The sequence below is a fragment of the Mustelus asterias genome, chromosome 19 (assembly GCF_964213995.1).
Source record: "Mustelus asterias chromosome 19, sMusAst1.hap1.1, whole genome shotgun sequence".
NCBI lineage: Eukaryota > Metazoa > Chordata > Chondrichthyes > Carcharhiniformes > Triakidae > Mustelus > Mustelus asterias.
In genome coordinates this window covers 40,234,792-40,251,367 of record NC_135819.1, presented here as the reverse complement: position 1 = coordinate 40,251,367, position 16,576 = coordinate 40,234,792, and the positions used below count along the sequence as shown (strand labels likewise).

The following is a 16,576-nucleotide window of genomic DNA, read 5'->3' as shown; positions in this document are numbered from 1 at the left end:
ATCTCATCCATTTTTTGTCTTAGATGCTTTATCTTCATCTCATTTACCTCAATTCTTGCTAAAGCAATCCGAATCTTTCAGGACTGACCCATTTGGAAGGTGAAAGGGAGGTAGCAGGTCGCAGCACCAGAGGTAGAGAGGTCGCTCAATGAACCACAGAGATATTTAAAAACTCAGTGTTCTAAGTGAATTTCCACATCTTTTACAGCACACAATTACTAAATATCTTCATAGTGATGCTCAGTCTCCAGCAGAGACCTAAGGCTTTCAGACATAACTTTACCCCCTTTCAGTGTCCTTCAATCCCTATTGGAGGGTTAATAAAAAGATGAAGCTGTATCTTCATTGGGTCCGGGGCACAATAGAGAGATACAGAGTTTTTCTCCTTCGGATTATTGCATTTTGTCAACAGTGGAATATTGTGCTGTTAGAATCTCACACAGTGGGCTAAGTGTTAATAGTGCTAACTGATGTTTGCACTAATCCATTCTGCCTCTGTTTCCAAAACAATCTGCTCTTTAACTACACTCCGTTTCGACTTTACAATTTCTGAACCTTCCATCACTCAACAGATTGTGTTTTAACCTCCAATTAAGAAGCACGTTTAATCAAAGGTCCAATTTATTAAGAACCTGGCTCCTGTCAAAGTATATTTCCATGTCAACTCCACTGAATTCTTCACAGATTATGCCACACTTACCCCAAATTGTGCCATTAACTCCCAATGCTCAGTATTTACCTGGAAGACGATAACAAACGTCAGGCGTGCAGCCAGAATAGCCCAATACTGCTTGGAGTAATCGTAGGCATGATCAGACCATGGTGGATCCCTGTAATCCTTGTACCTATGGTTATTTGATGGGGAGTGGAGGTGGAGAGGGGAAGCGTGGGGGGGGGGGGGGGGTGGGGAGGCACAGGAGGTAAAGAAATGGCAGAGAGTTCAATTGAGTTTTCTCAGTCGCAAAAAAAGAAAACTATCCAAATCATATCAGCTTTCAGAAAAATCCTTCTTAAAGTGACCCCAAATGTGTGGCTGTCTGATGGAATCAGACTCCACAGCTGTAAACAATCGAGTTGCAGAGAGAAAGTCACAAACGGTGTTTTGCACGATCATGTAGGACACCACGTGTACTCTTACTCCCAACCGTTCAAGCTGTGTTTCTCTGAACCTGGAATTGTTTTCAAGTCATGGGGCGGCACGCTAGCACAGTGGTTAGCACTGCTGCTTCACAGCTCCAGGGACCTGGGTTCGATTCCCGGCTTGGGTCACTGTCTGTGTGGAGTTTGCACATTCTCCTCGTGTCTGCGTGGGTTTCCTCTGGGTGCTCCGGTTTCCTCCCACAGTCCAAAGATGTGCGGGTTAGGTTGATTGGCCATGCTAAAAAATTGCCCCTTAGTATCCTGGGATGCATAGATTCGAGGGATTAGCGGGTAAAATATGTAGGGATATGGGGGTGGGGCCTGGGTGGGATTGTGGTCGGTGCAGACTCGATGGGCCGAATGGCCTCTGTCTGTACTGTAGGGTTTCTATGTTTCACTGTTTCAGTAAGGGTGCTGTCATTACCAACTTGAATCGTGGATTGCAACCAGACCATTTGCTCAAGGAAACACTTTTATAGAATTCCGACAGTGCAGAAGGAGGCCATTTGGCTCAGAGAGCCTGCATCAACAACAATCACACCCAGGCCCTATCCCTGTAACCCCACGTATATACCCTGCTAATTCACCTGACACTACGGGTCAATTTAGCATGGCCATTCAACCTAACCCGCGCATCTTCAGACTGTAGGAGGAAACCGGAGCACCTGGAGGAAACCCATGAAGACACGGGGAGAACGCGCAAACTCCACACAGTCACCCAAGGCCGGAATTGAAGTCAGGTCCCTGGTGCTGTGAGGCAACAATGCAAACCACTGTGCCGCCCTACAGCCCAGTGGCGTATAAACAATTGCACAGCATTGCTGCTGCCAATTCAGTGAGGATCCCATTGTCCTGCATTAATGAAGGAAAACAGGAATATAATTGCTTGAAATCAACAGACTAACCAGCCTTCATTACAGAACAATGACAGCAATCAGGCCACAGCAGCAGCACAATGTATAATTACCTGCAGACTTTGATATTGTTGAAATGCGATGTTTGGGGTTGTGTACCCTCTTGAAATTCACTGATGTTGAAGTATGACAAGGTATGATTCAGAAACCCATGCATACTTCCATCATCACTGTACATGTGTTGGTAAACAAGGCGTGGGATGAAGTCGGATGTAATGGCGATTACAAATGCCTGGGTGATACACAAAGGAGATGCATTAACATTGGAAATAAATAGACTTGAAACAAAATTCCATGGTTAAAATACATTGGGTTAATGAGTGTACTGAATGATGGCCAGAGGAAGGCCAGATGAAGTGATTGCCCACAAGGGGTGTGAATATCGCCAATAGCTTCTCAATTTTTCCTGCTATTAAAGTTAAGGTATTAAAGTTTATTTATTAGTCACAAGAAGGCTTACATTAACACTGCAATGAAGTTACTGTGGAAATCCCCTAGTCATCACATTCCAGCGCCTGTTCGGGTGCACTGAGGGGGAATTTAGCAGGGCCAATGCACCTGACCAGCACGTTTTTCAGATTGTGGGGGGAAACCGGAGCACCCGGAGGAAACCCACGCAGACACGGGGAAAGTGTGCAAACTCCACATAGACAGTGATCTAAGCCGGGAGTCGAACCCGGGTCCCTGGCTGTGAGGCAGCAGTGCTAACCATTGTGCCACCATGCCGCCCCTCGAGACATAAAACTTTGCACAATGCAAAAATCATTTTAATTCGAACCTTGCGCTGCAGATCCAAGTCATAACAAATAGTTACAGAATAGAAAGTTCAACAGCACATGTTTGATATTATATAACCTTTGGAATTTTGTTCCTGGGAAATACAAATTCTTCCTCTCATTGTTTGTGGGGCTTTTGGTTTCCTGTGAAACTGGTGCAGTGGTCCAGAATTACGATATGTGAAGCTTGAGTTAGACTCTGATACAGAGCCAAAACCTGGGATTGATGCCATTCCCCACCCTCAAACAAAGTTCTTCTTCAGCCTTGAAAGACCAGCGCCACTATCGGATGGGAAAAGGCACATCCTACCAACTGACCCATCTGCTTGACCTCACATTAAAGAAAGACTTTCCAAAGCACCGGCTGCCTTGGGGCTTCTCTGCCATCGAGAGAGGAAGTAAATGTACATCACAGGGCAGTTTACAGGGAGCTCTGCCAACTTGCTGATGAACATTTCCTCATAGCACGACTTTAATCAACAAGAAACAACACAAAAGAATTGCTTCAGCACATGAGGGACAAAGGCCGTTATTGGTCAACACTTTTCTCCTCAATATCTCTGGGAGTGTTTATGGAGTTTGATGACCTCACTTACGAATAGGCCACGGGCCTGAATTTTTCATCCGCCGGGCGGGCACTCTCAGCGGGTGCAGAATAAGCTTCTGGCCACGATGGGCCCCGGACCCCCAACTGACAGGCAACCTGCATGAAGTGCGCATTGGGAAAGGTTTAGTGCTGCCGGGGAGGGTGCGATGAGGGTGGGCTGGCACTTTTCACACGTGCCCCTTCCAGGGGCTGGGAGGGGAGTGGGGGGTGAGGGGGGTGGGGGGAGCAGCCACCGCGAAGGCATCTCAGGGAGCTGCTGACCTGTAATACACTGCAATAGGAAAGCGATGTGAAGTGTATCTAAGCGGCACACTCAAAGACGAACCTCAGTCGCCAGACATCTATTTTTCATTTTATTTCAGCCCTGACATTTCAGCCCACCCTGGATCGAGGTTATGGCTAAAACGTAAAGGCTGCCTGGCCAAACGGCCCGTCCACCAACTGCAAAAGCAGACGAGGCACGTGAAATTGTGTCCAGTTGGCTCCTTATTGGGATAAATTGCCTGCTTGATTGTCGGGGGCGTGCTTTCAGATCTTACACGCGCCTGTGGAGGGGGTACAGAGAAGGTTCACCAGGTTGATTCCGGAGATGAGGGGGTTAGCTTATGAGGAGAGATTGAGTAGACTGGGCCTGTACTCATTGGAGTTTAGAAGGTTGAGGGGAGATCTTATAGAGACATATAATTAATGAAGGGGCTAGACAGGGTAGAAGCAGCGAGGTTATTTCCACTTACAATGGAAACAAGATCTAGGGGGCATAGCCGCAAAATACAGGGGAGTCAATTTAGAACAGAGTTGAGGAGGAACTTCTTCTCCCACAGGGTAGTGAATCTTTGGAATTCTCTGCCCAATGAAGCAGTAGAGGCTACCTCGTTAAATGTGTTTAAGTCACAGATAGATAGATTTTTAACCATTAAGGGTTATGGGGAGCGGGCAGGTAAGTGGAACTGAACCCACTATCAGATCAGCCATGATCTTATTGAATGGCGGAGCAGGCTTGAAGGGCTAGATGACCTACTCCTGCTCCTATTTCTTATGTTATGTTATAACCCCCCCAGGACTTGCATGGAGAATCGTTGATTGACGTCCCTGTAGAATATGAGCTCCTGGGTGATTGGTAATTATCTAACCAGAAGGAGCTCGTACACTGAGCCCTTTATAATTAAATTCTGCCCTTTGTGTCACTTCAGTTATGGTTAAACCCTGCACATTAACTTTTAAAGTTTATTCATTATTGTCACAAGTGGGCTTACACTGCAACGACGTTACTGTGAAAATTCCCCAGTCGCCACACTCCGGTGCCTGTTCGGGTACACTGAGGGAGAATTTAGCATGGCCAATGCATCTAACCAGCATGTCTTTCAGACTGTGGGAGGAAACCAGAGCACCCAGAGGAAACCCATGCAGACACGGGGAGAATGTGCAAACTCCATACAAACAGTGACCCAAGCTGGGAATCGAACCCGGGTCCCTGGCGCTGTGAGGCAGCAGTGCTAACCACTGTGCCACCATGCCGCCCCTCTAGACATAAAAGTTTGCACAATGCAAAAATCATTCTAATTCGAACCTTGCGCTGCAGATCCAAGTCACAACAAATAGTTACAGAATAGAAAGTTAGCACTGAGGCAGTGCTAACCCCCCCACCCTGAGGCAGCAGTGCTAACCACCATGCCACCCTAATTATAGAGATATTGTACATTTAGAGAGAGTAACAGAAAGCTTACGCACTTACATTGATGATTACTGAGAATTTCCCCATCCCATTGAGAATGTTGAACCAAATTCCTAATGGACAAAGAAAATACACTTAAGATGCAAGCCATTTGATGCAAATCAATCTCAAGTGCGTCAGGCTGAATGAATCGCTGGTGGATATTGTCGGGTTGCTGACGTACCTATGTCTTTTGCACGTACTGCATCGGGTCTTCTGAGTTCAGTGACAAATTTTTTTGCATCCAACCGTACCTCAATGATGTTGTTCAGAAGAGCAAACAAGGGAGCCAAGGGGAAGGACGCCACAAAGAGTGTCACAAAGCCGAACTGGACAACTGGGGAAAAGACAAATTCATTAAAACATGTCCCAACAGGAACACAGTCACAGTTCTCCATGTAATACAAGTCACTGTGTAGATAGTTCCATCTGTAAGCGGTTAGACAGAATTATGGGTACCTGAGAATGAATACAACACTTTAATTGAAGGCATCAGACCACATTACAAACCACAAAAACCAAGTCTTAAGTGATTTATTACTGTCACCAGATCCTGCTGTGATGGAATCTGGTGGGCTAACTCCACAATCCCACTCTCTCGGCAGGGAGCAACACTTGAAAGGCAGACAAGTGCGATAGCTACAATGCTGTAACCTTATCTCCTACCCATGCTGAATTCAACCCCTGCTTCCCTACTGGGAGTGTGTGTGTCAGAGAGACAGTTGGTTCATCAAAGCTTGTCTCTCACTCACAATGCCCGAAGATTCAGAATTAGGAACGGCACGGTGGCACAGGGGTTAGCACTGCTGCTTCTCATCGCCAGGTTCAATTCCGGCCTCGGTCACTGTCTGTGTGGAGTTTGCACGTTCTCCCCGTGTCTGTGTGGGATTTCTCCAGTTTCCTTCCACAGTCCAAAGATATGCGGGGTTATGTTGATTGGCCATTCTAAATTGACCCGAGTGTGTGGGGGATTAGCAGGGTGAATGCGTGCTATTACAGGAATAGGGCCGGGATGGGATTGTGGTCGGTACAGACTCAATGGGCTGAATGGCCTCCTTCTGTATTGTAGGGATTCTATGATGCTTTGAGGAACTTCTTACCCCCATCCACACAGCCGTGCCATTTCCTGAGTGGCTGAAAAAGCAGGAAAAATAAACAAGGGGAATAAAGTTAAAATGTTCTCTCTCCTGTGGTTGGAACCACTCCCGGGTTCACATTGATCATTGCAGTGGCACAGAGGTTAGCACTGCTGCCTCACAGCGCCCGTGTTCAATTCTGAACTCGGGTCACTGTCTGTGTGGAGTTTGCACATTCTCCTCGTGTCTGCGTGGGTTCCCTCCGGGTGCTCCGGTTTCCTCCACCTAACCTCCTCCAGATTAGGTGGATTGGCCTTGCTAAATTGACCCTTAATGTCAGGGGTTTTAGAAGAGGAAATACATGGGGTTACAGATATAGGGCCTGGGTGAGATTGTTGTCAGTGCAGGCTCGATGGGCCTTCTGCACTGTAGGGATTCTAATCATGAAGGATCCCAAATAAATGCAAGTTGTTGTTGAGGAGTCAGGAGTATACATTATTATTCATGGTCTGAAACTAACTGGATGATTTTTATCAGTTTCTGAGTAAATTGCTTTTCTTGGTAACTACTACTGTCGACGTAACCAGTGACTAAACTTTGAGTCATCTAACTTGATAGATAAGTGATGGTGATGTGATGGCTTCAAGCCTGTCAAGATACGTAACCACAAATATCTGATGAGGCATTTAAATTGAAAGCATACACCATGATGCGCGATTAAATCACTCGGGAGGCTGGATCGTACCCGGGAAATAAAGGCTTTTATTAGTAACAAGAATGGAGCATACTGCTTAACAATACAATCCCAGACTAAAGGGTCACCAGGCAGTGCAGTGACCTTTATACTCCTACAGGTAGGCGGAGCCAACCGGAGTGTACCACAGAACAATACCAACAGGTAGAACACCCCAACCCTAACCCCAACAGTGACAACAGTAACATATGTACAAGTACCCATAGTGGTAACCATCTATGGTTCAGTGCCCATAGTGGTAACCATCTATGGTTCACCACACACCAGAAGATATAAATATAGTTTGGAAGCTCCAATCACATTGTCCACAAAAGTCCTGAAAAAAAGCCCTAGTCTGGCAATATTGGTAGATAGCAACATTCCTGCAAGTTGGAAGCACGCATACCCTGAAGGGGAATGCACGCTGGTGAAAGTGGTTCACAAGTTTTTGCAGCATGTTCGAATATCTGATTATGGTGGAACAGAATGGGGAGCTATATGCGTCATCAAATACCCAGCTGAGTTCCTGACCTCAGCTGCACTCTTGTGGTGAGCTACAGAGTGCAGTCTTGTGTATCTTCTTGGGTAGAAGGGAAAGGGAGGGAACAGGATTAAAGTTGTCACTGAAACTTTGCCCCCAACATATATAAAAAACATAGATAGAAAATAGAAACAACAGCAGGCCATTTGGCCCTTGGAGACTGCTCCACCATTCATTTTGACCATGGCTGATCATCAAATTCAATATCCTGATTCTCTGATTCTTCCCATATCCTTTGATCCTTTAGCCCCAAGAGCTGTATCTAATTCCTTCTTGAAATCACACAACTTTTTGTCCTCAACTACTTTCTGTGGTAGTGAATTCCACAGATTCATCACTTTCTGGGTGAAGAAATTTCTCCTCACCTCAGTCCTAAAAGGTTCACCCCTTATCCTCAAACAATTGGGATCATTCTTTGAATCTATTCTGTCTAAGCCTGTTAGAATTTTATAAGTTTCTATGAGATCCCCTCTCACTCTTCTAAACTCCAATGGATATAATCCTAACCTCTTTCCTCATATGACAGACCTCCCTTCCCAGGAATCAGCTTGGTAAACCTTTGCTGTACTCCCTCTATAGCAAGGACATCCTTCCTCAGATAAGGACATCAAAACCGCACACAATACTCCAGGACATCTCATAAAAAGAGCCACTGATGGAGCCTAGAGCCCATGGACTGGATTTGACTGTCCAGACGACGTTGGGCAAACCCACACCAGGTGGCCGAAAATGGAGGGGGCGGGCGGGTGAAAAAGTTAACTTTTTCAGCCGATTCTCATAAGCCACAATTTTGACCGGCTTGGGAAATGGGCACGATATCAGGTTGCAACCTGGCATCACTCAAAGGGACGTTGGATTCAGCTTTTTAAATCTTGACTGAAATTTTGAATTTCCCCAAGTTAGAAATCTTCAGCAAAATAACTGTGTTCTTGAAGCCCTGGGTGAAACATTTCAGGTTAGTCAGTTTGTGAACATTGGCAAAATCCTATTGGAAAGTCCAGAATGATTTATCTGGTAAGCTTAAACGATTTAATCATAGTTAGATACTGCATAATAAGTTAATTCTGTTTGAATTGCTGTGATTCACCGTTAACTTAAAATACAGGCATCTGTTGAATCTTTGAAAGAAGTTTGTCAACTTCAAAGGCACCATTGTACTCAACTCCAGAGCATTTGTTTTTACAGTTGTGAAATGGAATCGCGTTATATATTCTCGCCTGAGTTCCATAACCCACTAGTGGATTTAAGCTCAGCAGTGGTTGTGTACACAGCTAGGAAAAGGGCTTTGATTTTGTTCAAACAACAGTTGCAGGAGAAGTTGAATGTTTTGAAGCAGTTTTTGAATGGCTGTTTGTTAACTTTTTGACAGATTTATGAGCATCTAAGAGGAGTAGATTTGTTTTAAGTGGTGCTTGATTGGCAGTTTTGTGAGCTCCAAATAGAGACATCGAAACATAGAATCCCTATAATGCAGAAGGCGGCCATTCAGCCAATCAAGTCTGCACCAACTCTCCAACAGAGCATCCCACCAAGGCCGTATCCCGTAACCCCACATATTTACCCCACTAATCTCCATAACCTGATCATGCGTCTCAATCATTTATTTCAGAAACATCTGACAATTAACACCTTCAACATTCACACCCTTCACCACTGATGAACAGCAGCAGCAGTGTGTACCATATTATACAAGATGCACTGCAGCAACTCACCAAGGTACTTTAGTCATCATAAAATACATCTCTACCACCTTGAAGGACAAGAGCAGCAAACACAAGTTTCCTCCCAAGTAACACACCATCCTTACTTGGGACTAAATCACCGTTCCTTCACCACCATTGGATAAAAACCTGGAACTCCCTTCCTAACAACACTCTGGGTGTACCTACACCAAATAGACTTCTATAGTTCAAGTGGTCCTCAAGGGCAATGAGAAATGAACAATAAATGTTGGCCACGCCAGTGAAGCTCACATTCCAATAAAAAAAAGATTAATTTTGTGAACAAGATTTTTTACCACAACTTTGACTTAAAAGATCAGGCTATCTATTTAAAAATAAGCAAGCAAGATAATACTATGATGACATACTCATCTCCATGTATTCAGGTGTCAGGCCAGTAAAAGGCTCCAAATGATAGTCTAACTCCCATTGTAGTGGTTGTTTATTTGCACTGGAACTGTGAGATTCTTTGGGTTCCTCCCTTTCATCCTTCAATTCCCTGAACAATTTCTTCATTCTCCTGTAAAATAACCCAATTACTTCACATCACAGCCAGGACATAATATGGAAACTTGCTCACCAACAATATCATATTTAAAATAAGCAACATCTAAAGTGCCAGAAATGTCAACTCAGGCCTGAGACATTTTATTGATGATCAGAACAATAAATGGATTAAGGATCGCCCTACAATGAAAATCACTGTGGAGTTTGCACATTCTCCCTGTGCCTACATGGGTTTCCTCCCACAGTCCAGAGATGCACAGGTTAGGTGGATTTGCTAAATTGCCCCTTAGTGTCCCAAGGTGCGTAAATTAGATGGATTAGCCATGGGAAATGTGTGGGATTACAGGAATAGGGTGGGGGGAGAGGGCAGTGGGGTAAGATACTCTGTCAGAGAGTCGGTGCAGACTCAATAGGCTGAATGGCCGCTTCTGCACTGTAGGGATTCTATGGTCATTTCAGTCAGCAGTACAAAGATCCCATTATGGAGCTAAGCAACTAATTTCACTCTTAGAGATTGTAGCAATAATGCAAGCACCCCCAGTCATTGAGTGTAGGTTGTTGTGAAGGTCCTCTAATCATCTTGTCACTCCTTATTAAATAGCTCATTATTTGAGGACTGAATTTTGCCCTCAGTAGCGAGGGAACAGCACTTGCCCTTCATTTTGTGTACAACTACCCAGAGATGTCATGGATTTGGCAGTGGGGATTTCCACTGATCTAAAGTCTGTTTCAGCCCAACTCCCTCTCTCGGTGTTTTGTAGCAGCAATGGACAAGGCAAGCAATAGCAAAACTTTTCAACCAATTGGACTGAATAATCCACACACCAAGACATGCAGATTCCAAACCAGCAAGTAAGTTGGGGGTGGGAGGAATTGGGAGGGGGAGGCGGGGAGGGAAGTGATTCTTGAAGATCTGTGCCTTTTCACAGACAGGACCCTCTGTTGGGCTCGGGAGGCCTGAAGAAGTAGGACCTCCCCCACCAGGCCAGGGTTTACCTGGTGGCTTTTCCACATGGTGTGACCCATGCCTGGATGAGACCCTTAAGAGGCCTCAATTGGCCTCCAAATGGAAAGGGTGACCTTGGGCCTTTGTGTCCCATACTTAATCAGGATTGCGTGGGTGGTGAACGGGGGCCGGCGCGGGGGGGGGGTAGGGTGGTGTGGGGGAGGGGGTTGTCGGGGTGGAATGGGTTGTAGAGATGTGAAAGCAGCAAAGTCTCCACCCCACATTTTTCCGGCCAATAGATGGTTAAAACCCCCTACATCCCAGGCCACCTCCAAGTGGAGCATTAAATTCTGTCCACGGTGTGTGTAAAGTAAACTGACCACGTGGGGTCGAACTGTGGTATTTCTAACTGATTGCTCAACCATTGAAACTATTTGCCGTGAGGAGCTTATGGTTAATGCTGATCTCTGATGAATGACAATCCAATCAGCATCGCTCATCCAGCATTGTGTGACTCAAAAAACCCCAGAACTGTTAGAGAAAGTTTTGTTCCCAATAAAGCATTTTAATGAGACAATGAACTTTTTCATTCCTGCATTTCCAAATACTGACTGCATAGAGTCATCGAAAGTGTGTCAGCAACCAGCCTCCAGTATTGCCCGAGTTGAACTAATGCAGCAAACACTAAAGACCAAATGAGAGGCCGTCCTGTATGAATCAACCGGATAAACTCACCAAGGTATTACCTAGGCTCCTTGGTTGTGTTGTGAAAGATGCATGAAGTAGCATTTAAGTGGAACTTACAAAATGTCAGGGAACACATTCGGATAGAGTTTGTCAGACAGGAAGCAATTGAAAGACAAGCAGAAATGGTTACGATACTTACGGAATTCCAATTTCAAAGAGATTGTTTTGAATGAGCTGTTTGCCAAGCATAATTATGCTCAGCTGAATACAGAGCTCCATCAGGCAACCTCCAGGGGCACACTGAAAAAAAGAGGAAGCAAAAACGACTTTAATAAAACAGGTCCAGTACAATATTTAAATCATTACATTTGAAAATATGTTAATAAGGAATTCCGAGCTGCGTTGATTCTGTACACTTGATTCTCATTGTTCACCCTACCTCTTCCATACGATAGTCATTAAATAGGTAAACATATTTCCCAGGTCGGCCAACGAACCTGCCAAGAGAAAGGACCATTCATGTCTCTTATACATCACACCCTTCAACATAATCCTGGGCCGCATCAATAAAGTCATCATTTATTGATCATAATATCATTTAGGAGTTTTGAGAATTGTAGATACTTTGAACAGATCGGTTGGAGTCATAGAATCCCTACAGTGCAGCAGGAGGCCATTTGGCCCATTGTGCTTGCACCAACAATAATCCCACCCAGGCCCTATCCCCGTAACTCTACATATCTACCCTGCTAATCCCCTTGACACTAAGGAACAATTTAGTATGTTCAATCAACCTAACTCACATATCTTTCAGACTGTGGGAGGAAACCAGAGGACCTGGAGGAAACCCACGCAGACACAAGGAGAACGTGCAAACTCCACACAGTGACCCCAGCTGGGAATCGAACCAGGGTCCCTGGTGCTGTGAAGCAGCAGTGCTAACCACTGTGTCACTGTGCCGTGCCGTGGATGGCCACATGTAAATGGTCTCTCTCTTGCCTTGGTCCAATAATGTGCCTTTACGTTGACACCGGACCAACTCCAACTATGCCAACTTCCTCTTCCCACACAAGGGCTCCCCAATGACAACTTGGAATGAATTACAGGCAGTTCTATATTTGTGCTGAAAGTGAAAAACATTATCCCCAAGCAAGGGCCTGTAGGGCAAAACGGGTGGTATCATCTCGACTGGCTGCTTTACTCCCAGTCCATTCCCATGGATCTCAATAGGGCTGAATATCAAGTGGGGTGTGCAAGTGGTCCTTGCATTACGACCTGTTAAACCTGCCTGAGGCAAATTTATACGCCCAATAATTTAACTATTTTTCTTACTGTTGAAAGCATCTGTAATTTCTAGACTTGTTGCATTTATGGTAGCTCAATGTACAAGCTGAGTAACACAAGAGTGGTTGTTCATTGGATTAAAGCCAAATGTTCTGTTCCTTTAATTTCCTTTTGAAATTACAGCTCACGTAATTCAGAACAGGAGAAAAACTTGAGATCCCAGTAACCAGAGCAGATTCAACTATTAATATGCTTTACCCAGTTTCTCATTCCTTTCATATTTTTGCCTCAATAGCTATCTGGATTGGCTGTAACTTCACTGGAAAATTGATGGAAATCTTGGACGCACCACATGGATGGATTCCTCTGACCCCCCGCCCCACCAAAGTTTCTCCGACTGATCAGGAATAGCCCCAAGGGAATTTCTCTAATTATTACGTTTAACATCCAGAAGAAACTATATGCCTTGGTCTTTTCTGAAGATACTAACTTGCTGGAACTTACCGTCCTTTAAAAAAGGCCACATAGAAAATAGGAGCATAAGAGTTGACAAATTTTAACAGGAATGCTTTCAGAATTAATCTCTCTTCAAAGATTTTCTCTGTTTTGGGAACTTCTGCAAAAAAAGAACCCCACAAAAAACAATTCTAAGTATATTTGCCATTTAAACCAGAAACATTAATTCAAAAAAGTGTGTGCAAAAGCTATCAAAGGTTCCTTTATTAGCTTGTCAGGTTTCATAACATTAAAGTTAAAGTTTAATTATTAGTCACAAATAGGCTTACATTAACACTGCAATGAAGTTACTGTGAAACTCCCCCGGTGGCCACACTCCAGTGCCTATTTGTTTACACTGAGGGAGAATTTAGCATGGCCAATTCACCTAATCTGTCTTGTTAAGATGAAAGTTGAGCAGTAAGCACACACACAACGTCTTGGAAATTCTTGACGCGATCTTCCAGTTCTTCACCTTCCAGTCCCACTGACGGTGCATCCCTGGCATGTTTCCCGGTGGCGTGAGTCGGAAATCCCATTGAGAATGGTGGGACCAGAAGATCCCACCGCTGGCCAAAGGCACGCCGCCTCCCGCTGCCAAGAAAAATGCCGCAGGGTGGCCAGAGAATCCTAATTCCTTGTTCAAGCCTGAGCGAATATTCCTACTATTCCACAATGCTAACCAGAGGTAACCACCACGCTTCTCTCCGTCCCCCCTCCTCCCCAGGTATCGTTCAGTAACAAGCAAACAAAGCTGTGCAGGTATTTTTATAACCCTGCACACACTGTTTTCATTTCACACAATTAGCAATAACAGCTTAGTCGTTTTCTTCAGTGCAGCCACCACCATGGAGCCATACTCTATAAACACAGAAAACAAGGAGTCAGCTTGCACTAAAGCATCCAAAAGGAACTGATTGCCCAGATGAAGCCTGTACAAGAGTTCCGCAGATAACTCTGAAACAAAATGAATGGCACTGCTGCCTCACAACTCCAGGGACCTGGGTTCGATTCCCAGCTTGGGTCATTGTCTGTGTGGAGTTTGCACGTTCTCCCCATGTCTGCCTTGGTTTTATCTGGGTGCTGCGATTTCCTCCCACAGTCCAAAGATGTGTGGAGTTAGAAGCATTGACCATGCTAAATTTCCCCTTAGTGTCCCAAGATGCATAGGTTAGAGGGATTAATGGGGTAAATATGTGAGATTACGGGGATAGGGCCTGAGTGGGATTGTTGTTGGTGCAGACTCGATGGGCCAAATGGCCTCCTTCTGCACTGCAGGGATTCTATGAAAGACAACTGACCTCATCAGAGCAGTTATAGAACTGAATGAAAAGATTAATTGGCTTGTAGAAGAACTGGAAGATAAAAGAGTGAGCAAATATTTGGCTAACATTATGAAGTGAGTGGAAATGAAGGTTCCATTTTGAGAAAGTCAACTTCTGTGAAGGACACAGCAGACCCCACAGAATGAACATTCCTTCTGGAAGGCACGGGACAAACCAATGGTGTGCCTACAAAGCAGCCAGGTTCGTGATCAAGAGAAACTCAACTCAAAGGAGAGCAAAAAGTGAATCAGATCGAGACATCCATATATGGGAAAGACCAAGCACCAGGATTTCAACTCAACCTATAAAACCCAAAGCAGCTGAGACTGGCACTCCTCGAAATGTGACAAGAATGAGGGGCGGGATTTTACAATCTTGCCTGAGCGAGGTCATAAAATCCTGCCCAAGGCCAATGGAAACGTCTGTTCCTCAAGCCTCGCGGGATGTGCGAGGCAGTAAAATTTTGAGATCTCAAAATATCTTAAAGCTTCCAGACCATCTGAATTTATAAAGTCAGAGACTTGGGGGCGGGGGGGGGGGGGTGGTTTAGGGGGGTGGCAGAGTTAGGGGTGGGTGTGTAGCATGGAAATAAAGTAATATTATGAATCTGTTTGGCTAAAGTCTTTGGGGGAGATGTAGTACAGGGGTATTTAGGCTAGTAAGAGTTAATGTGGGACTGTGGAAACAATATCACCCACATTAGAGAGTCACATGATGGTAGACAATGCCCAGAATTTTCCAGTCTCACAAGCCCCACTACTGCCACCAGCGGGAGTGGAGAATTTGTTGCTCAGCCAACTCTCCATTCACTGCAGCGGGACTGGCCACGGGCGAGGTTGGAGAATTCTGGCCTGTGAGAGAGTCTGAGAGATATTGGCATGAAGGTAGTTCGACCTAGTTAGGTTTCTCTATACCTTGGAGATACGTATATCATTGAGTGTTAACAATAAACAGCTTACGTTCAAACACACCAGCCTCTAGACCTCTTAGTGAGACACCAAACAATCTACCCTACTCAGTTCATCCCAAAATTCTTCACAACCAATGGATATTTACTTGAGCACGTACGAAAAGATACTATCGACATTGGTATCGGTTTGTAGAGGTAGGAGTTATACACTTGTAATATTTCACTTTGCAAATAAATCTAAAATGAGTAAAGATTCTGGCCACATCCTTCATTAACTGGCTGTCAAGAGTTTTTCAAGGGAAAGTTACTAGAGCCATAATCCTACCGGGAGTTGCGTTCCATTAATACAGCATTGATTCGGCCACTGTTTGTTGGATGAGTAGCACTATCCTCTAACAAGGGCTTACCCATTTTAGTCAGCCACTCCGCCACGGCACCATAGATCTCATCCAGGATGATGATCACCAGAAGGTTAATGATGACGGCTGTCGCGCTTACTGTGACCCGAATGTTTGACTTTATGTTCTCATTGCTACTCATCGCCATGGCCGCAGCTATGGAGATTCGATAGATGATCACTCCGAAGACAGCAGAGAATGTCAGACAAATCTGCAGGGAAGATAAACCACTTTTGGGTTCGCTGCCTTCACAAATCTCCCTATTCGATAATGGCCATTAAATACAGAGGGTGGGATTTTCCGGCCATGGTCGCCCCAAAATCGGAAAATCCCTCTGAGGTCAACAGACCTTTCCATGGTTCCCCCCCCCCCCCCCCCCCCGGCTACTTTGCCAGCTACGATTCCCGTGACGGGTGGAACGGGAAAATTTATCCCATAGGCTAGAATCTTAACCACCATTCATGCCGGTGGGATTTTGCCGATGGGCGCCAAATTCTCCGACTTTGCTGCAGCGGGAGCGTAGCGTGAATGGTCAGTAACATCGTGTCCCATAGGCTTTGGGTTGCTTGTCCTTTCGGACATTTATCAAAAATTCAATTTATCCACAAAGAAAAGTTAGCGCATTCAAAATTGACATTGCAAAAATAAATGCCTGTGGTCAAGCTTCTTCAGTCAGGTTGATTGGTCTAAGGGAATCAGGTGATTTCTTGACGTTGCAAGAATGCACACCTACCTGTCATTGTCCATTTTAAAATGGTTATCAGCGCACATTTCTTAATTTATCTCCCTTTAATATGTTGGGAGG

At 44.9% G+C, this 16,576-nt stretch overlaps 1 protein-coding gene across 1 annotated transcript in view; it reads right to left on the bottom strand.

Moving 5' to 3' along the window:
* The window catches only part of LOC144507607 (anoctamin-1-like), a 145,891-nt gene that overhangs the window by 20,893 nt on the left and 108,422 nt on the right, over positions 1-16,576 (bottom strand). The window contains exons 18-26 of the mRNA XM_078234761.1: positions 15,781-15,982; positions 13,148-13,259; positions 11,799-11,856; positions 11,559-11,659; positions 9,588-9,739; positions 5,333-5,485; positions 5,170-5,222; positions 2,108-2,286; positions 740-845 (exon numbers count right to left, since the gene is read on the bottom strand). Of these exons, the coding sequence (XP_078090887.1) occupies positions 740-845; positions 2,108-2,286; positions 5,170-5,222; positions 5,333-5,485; positions 9,588-9,739; positions 11,559-11,659; positions 11,799-11,856; positions 13,148-13,259; positions 15,781-15,982 (1,116 nt within the window). The remainder of the gene's footprint in view (positions 1-739; positions 846-2,107; positions 2,287-5,169; positions 5,223-5,332; positions 5,486-9,587; positions 9,740-11,558; positions 11,660-11,798; positions 11,857-13,147; positions 13,260-15,780; positions 15,983-16,576) is intronic.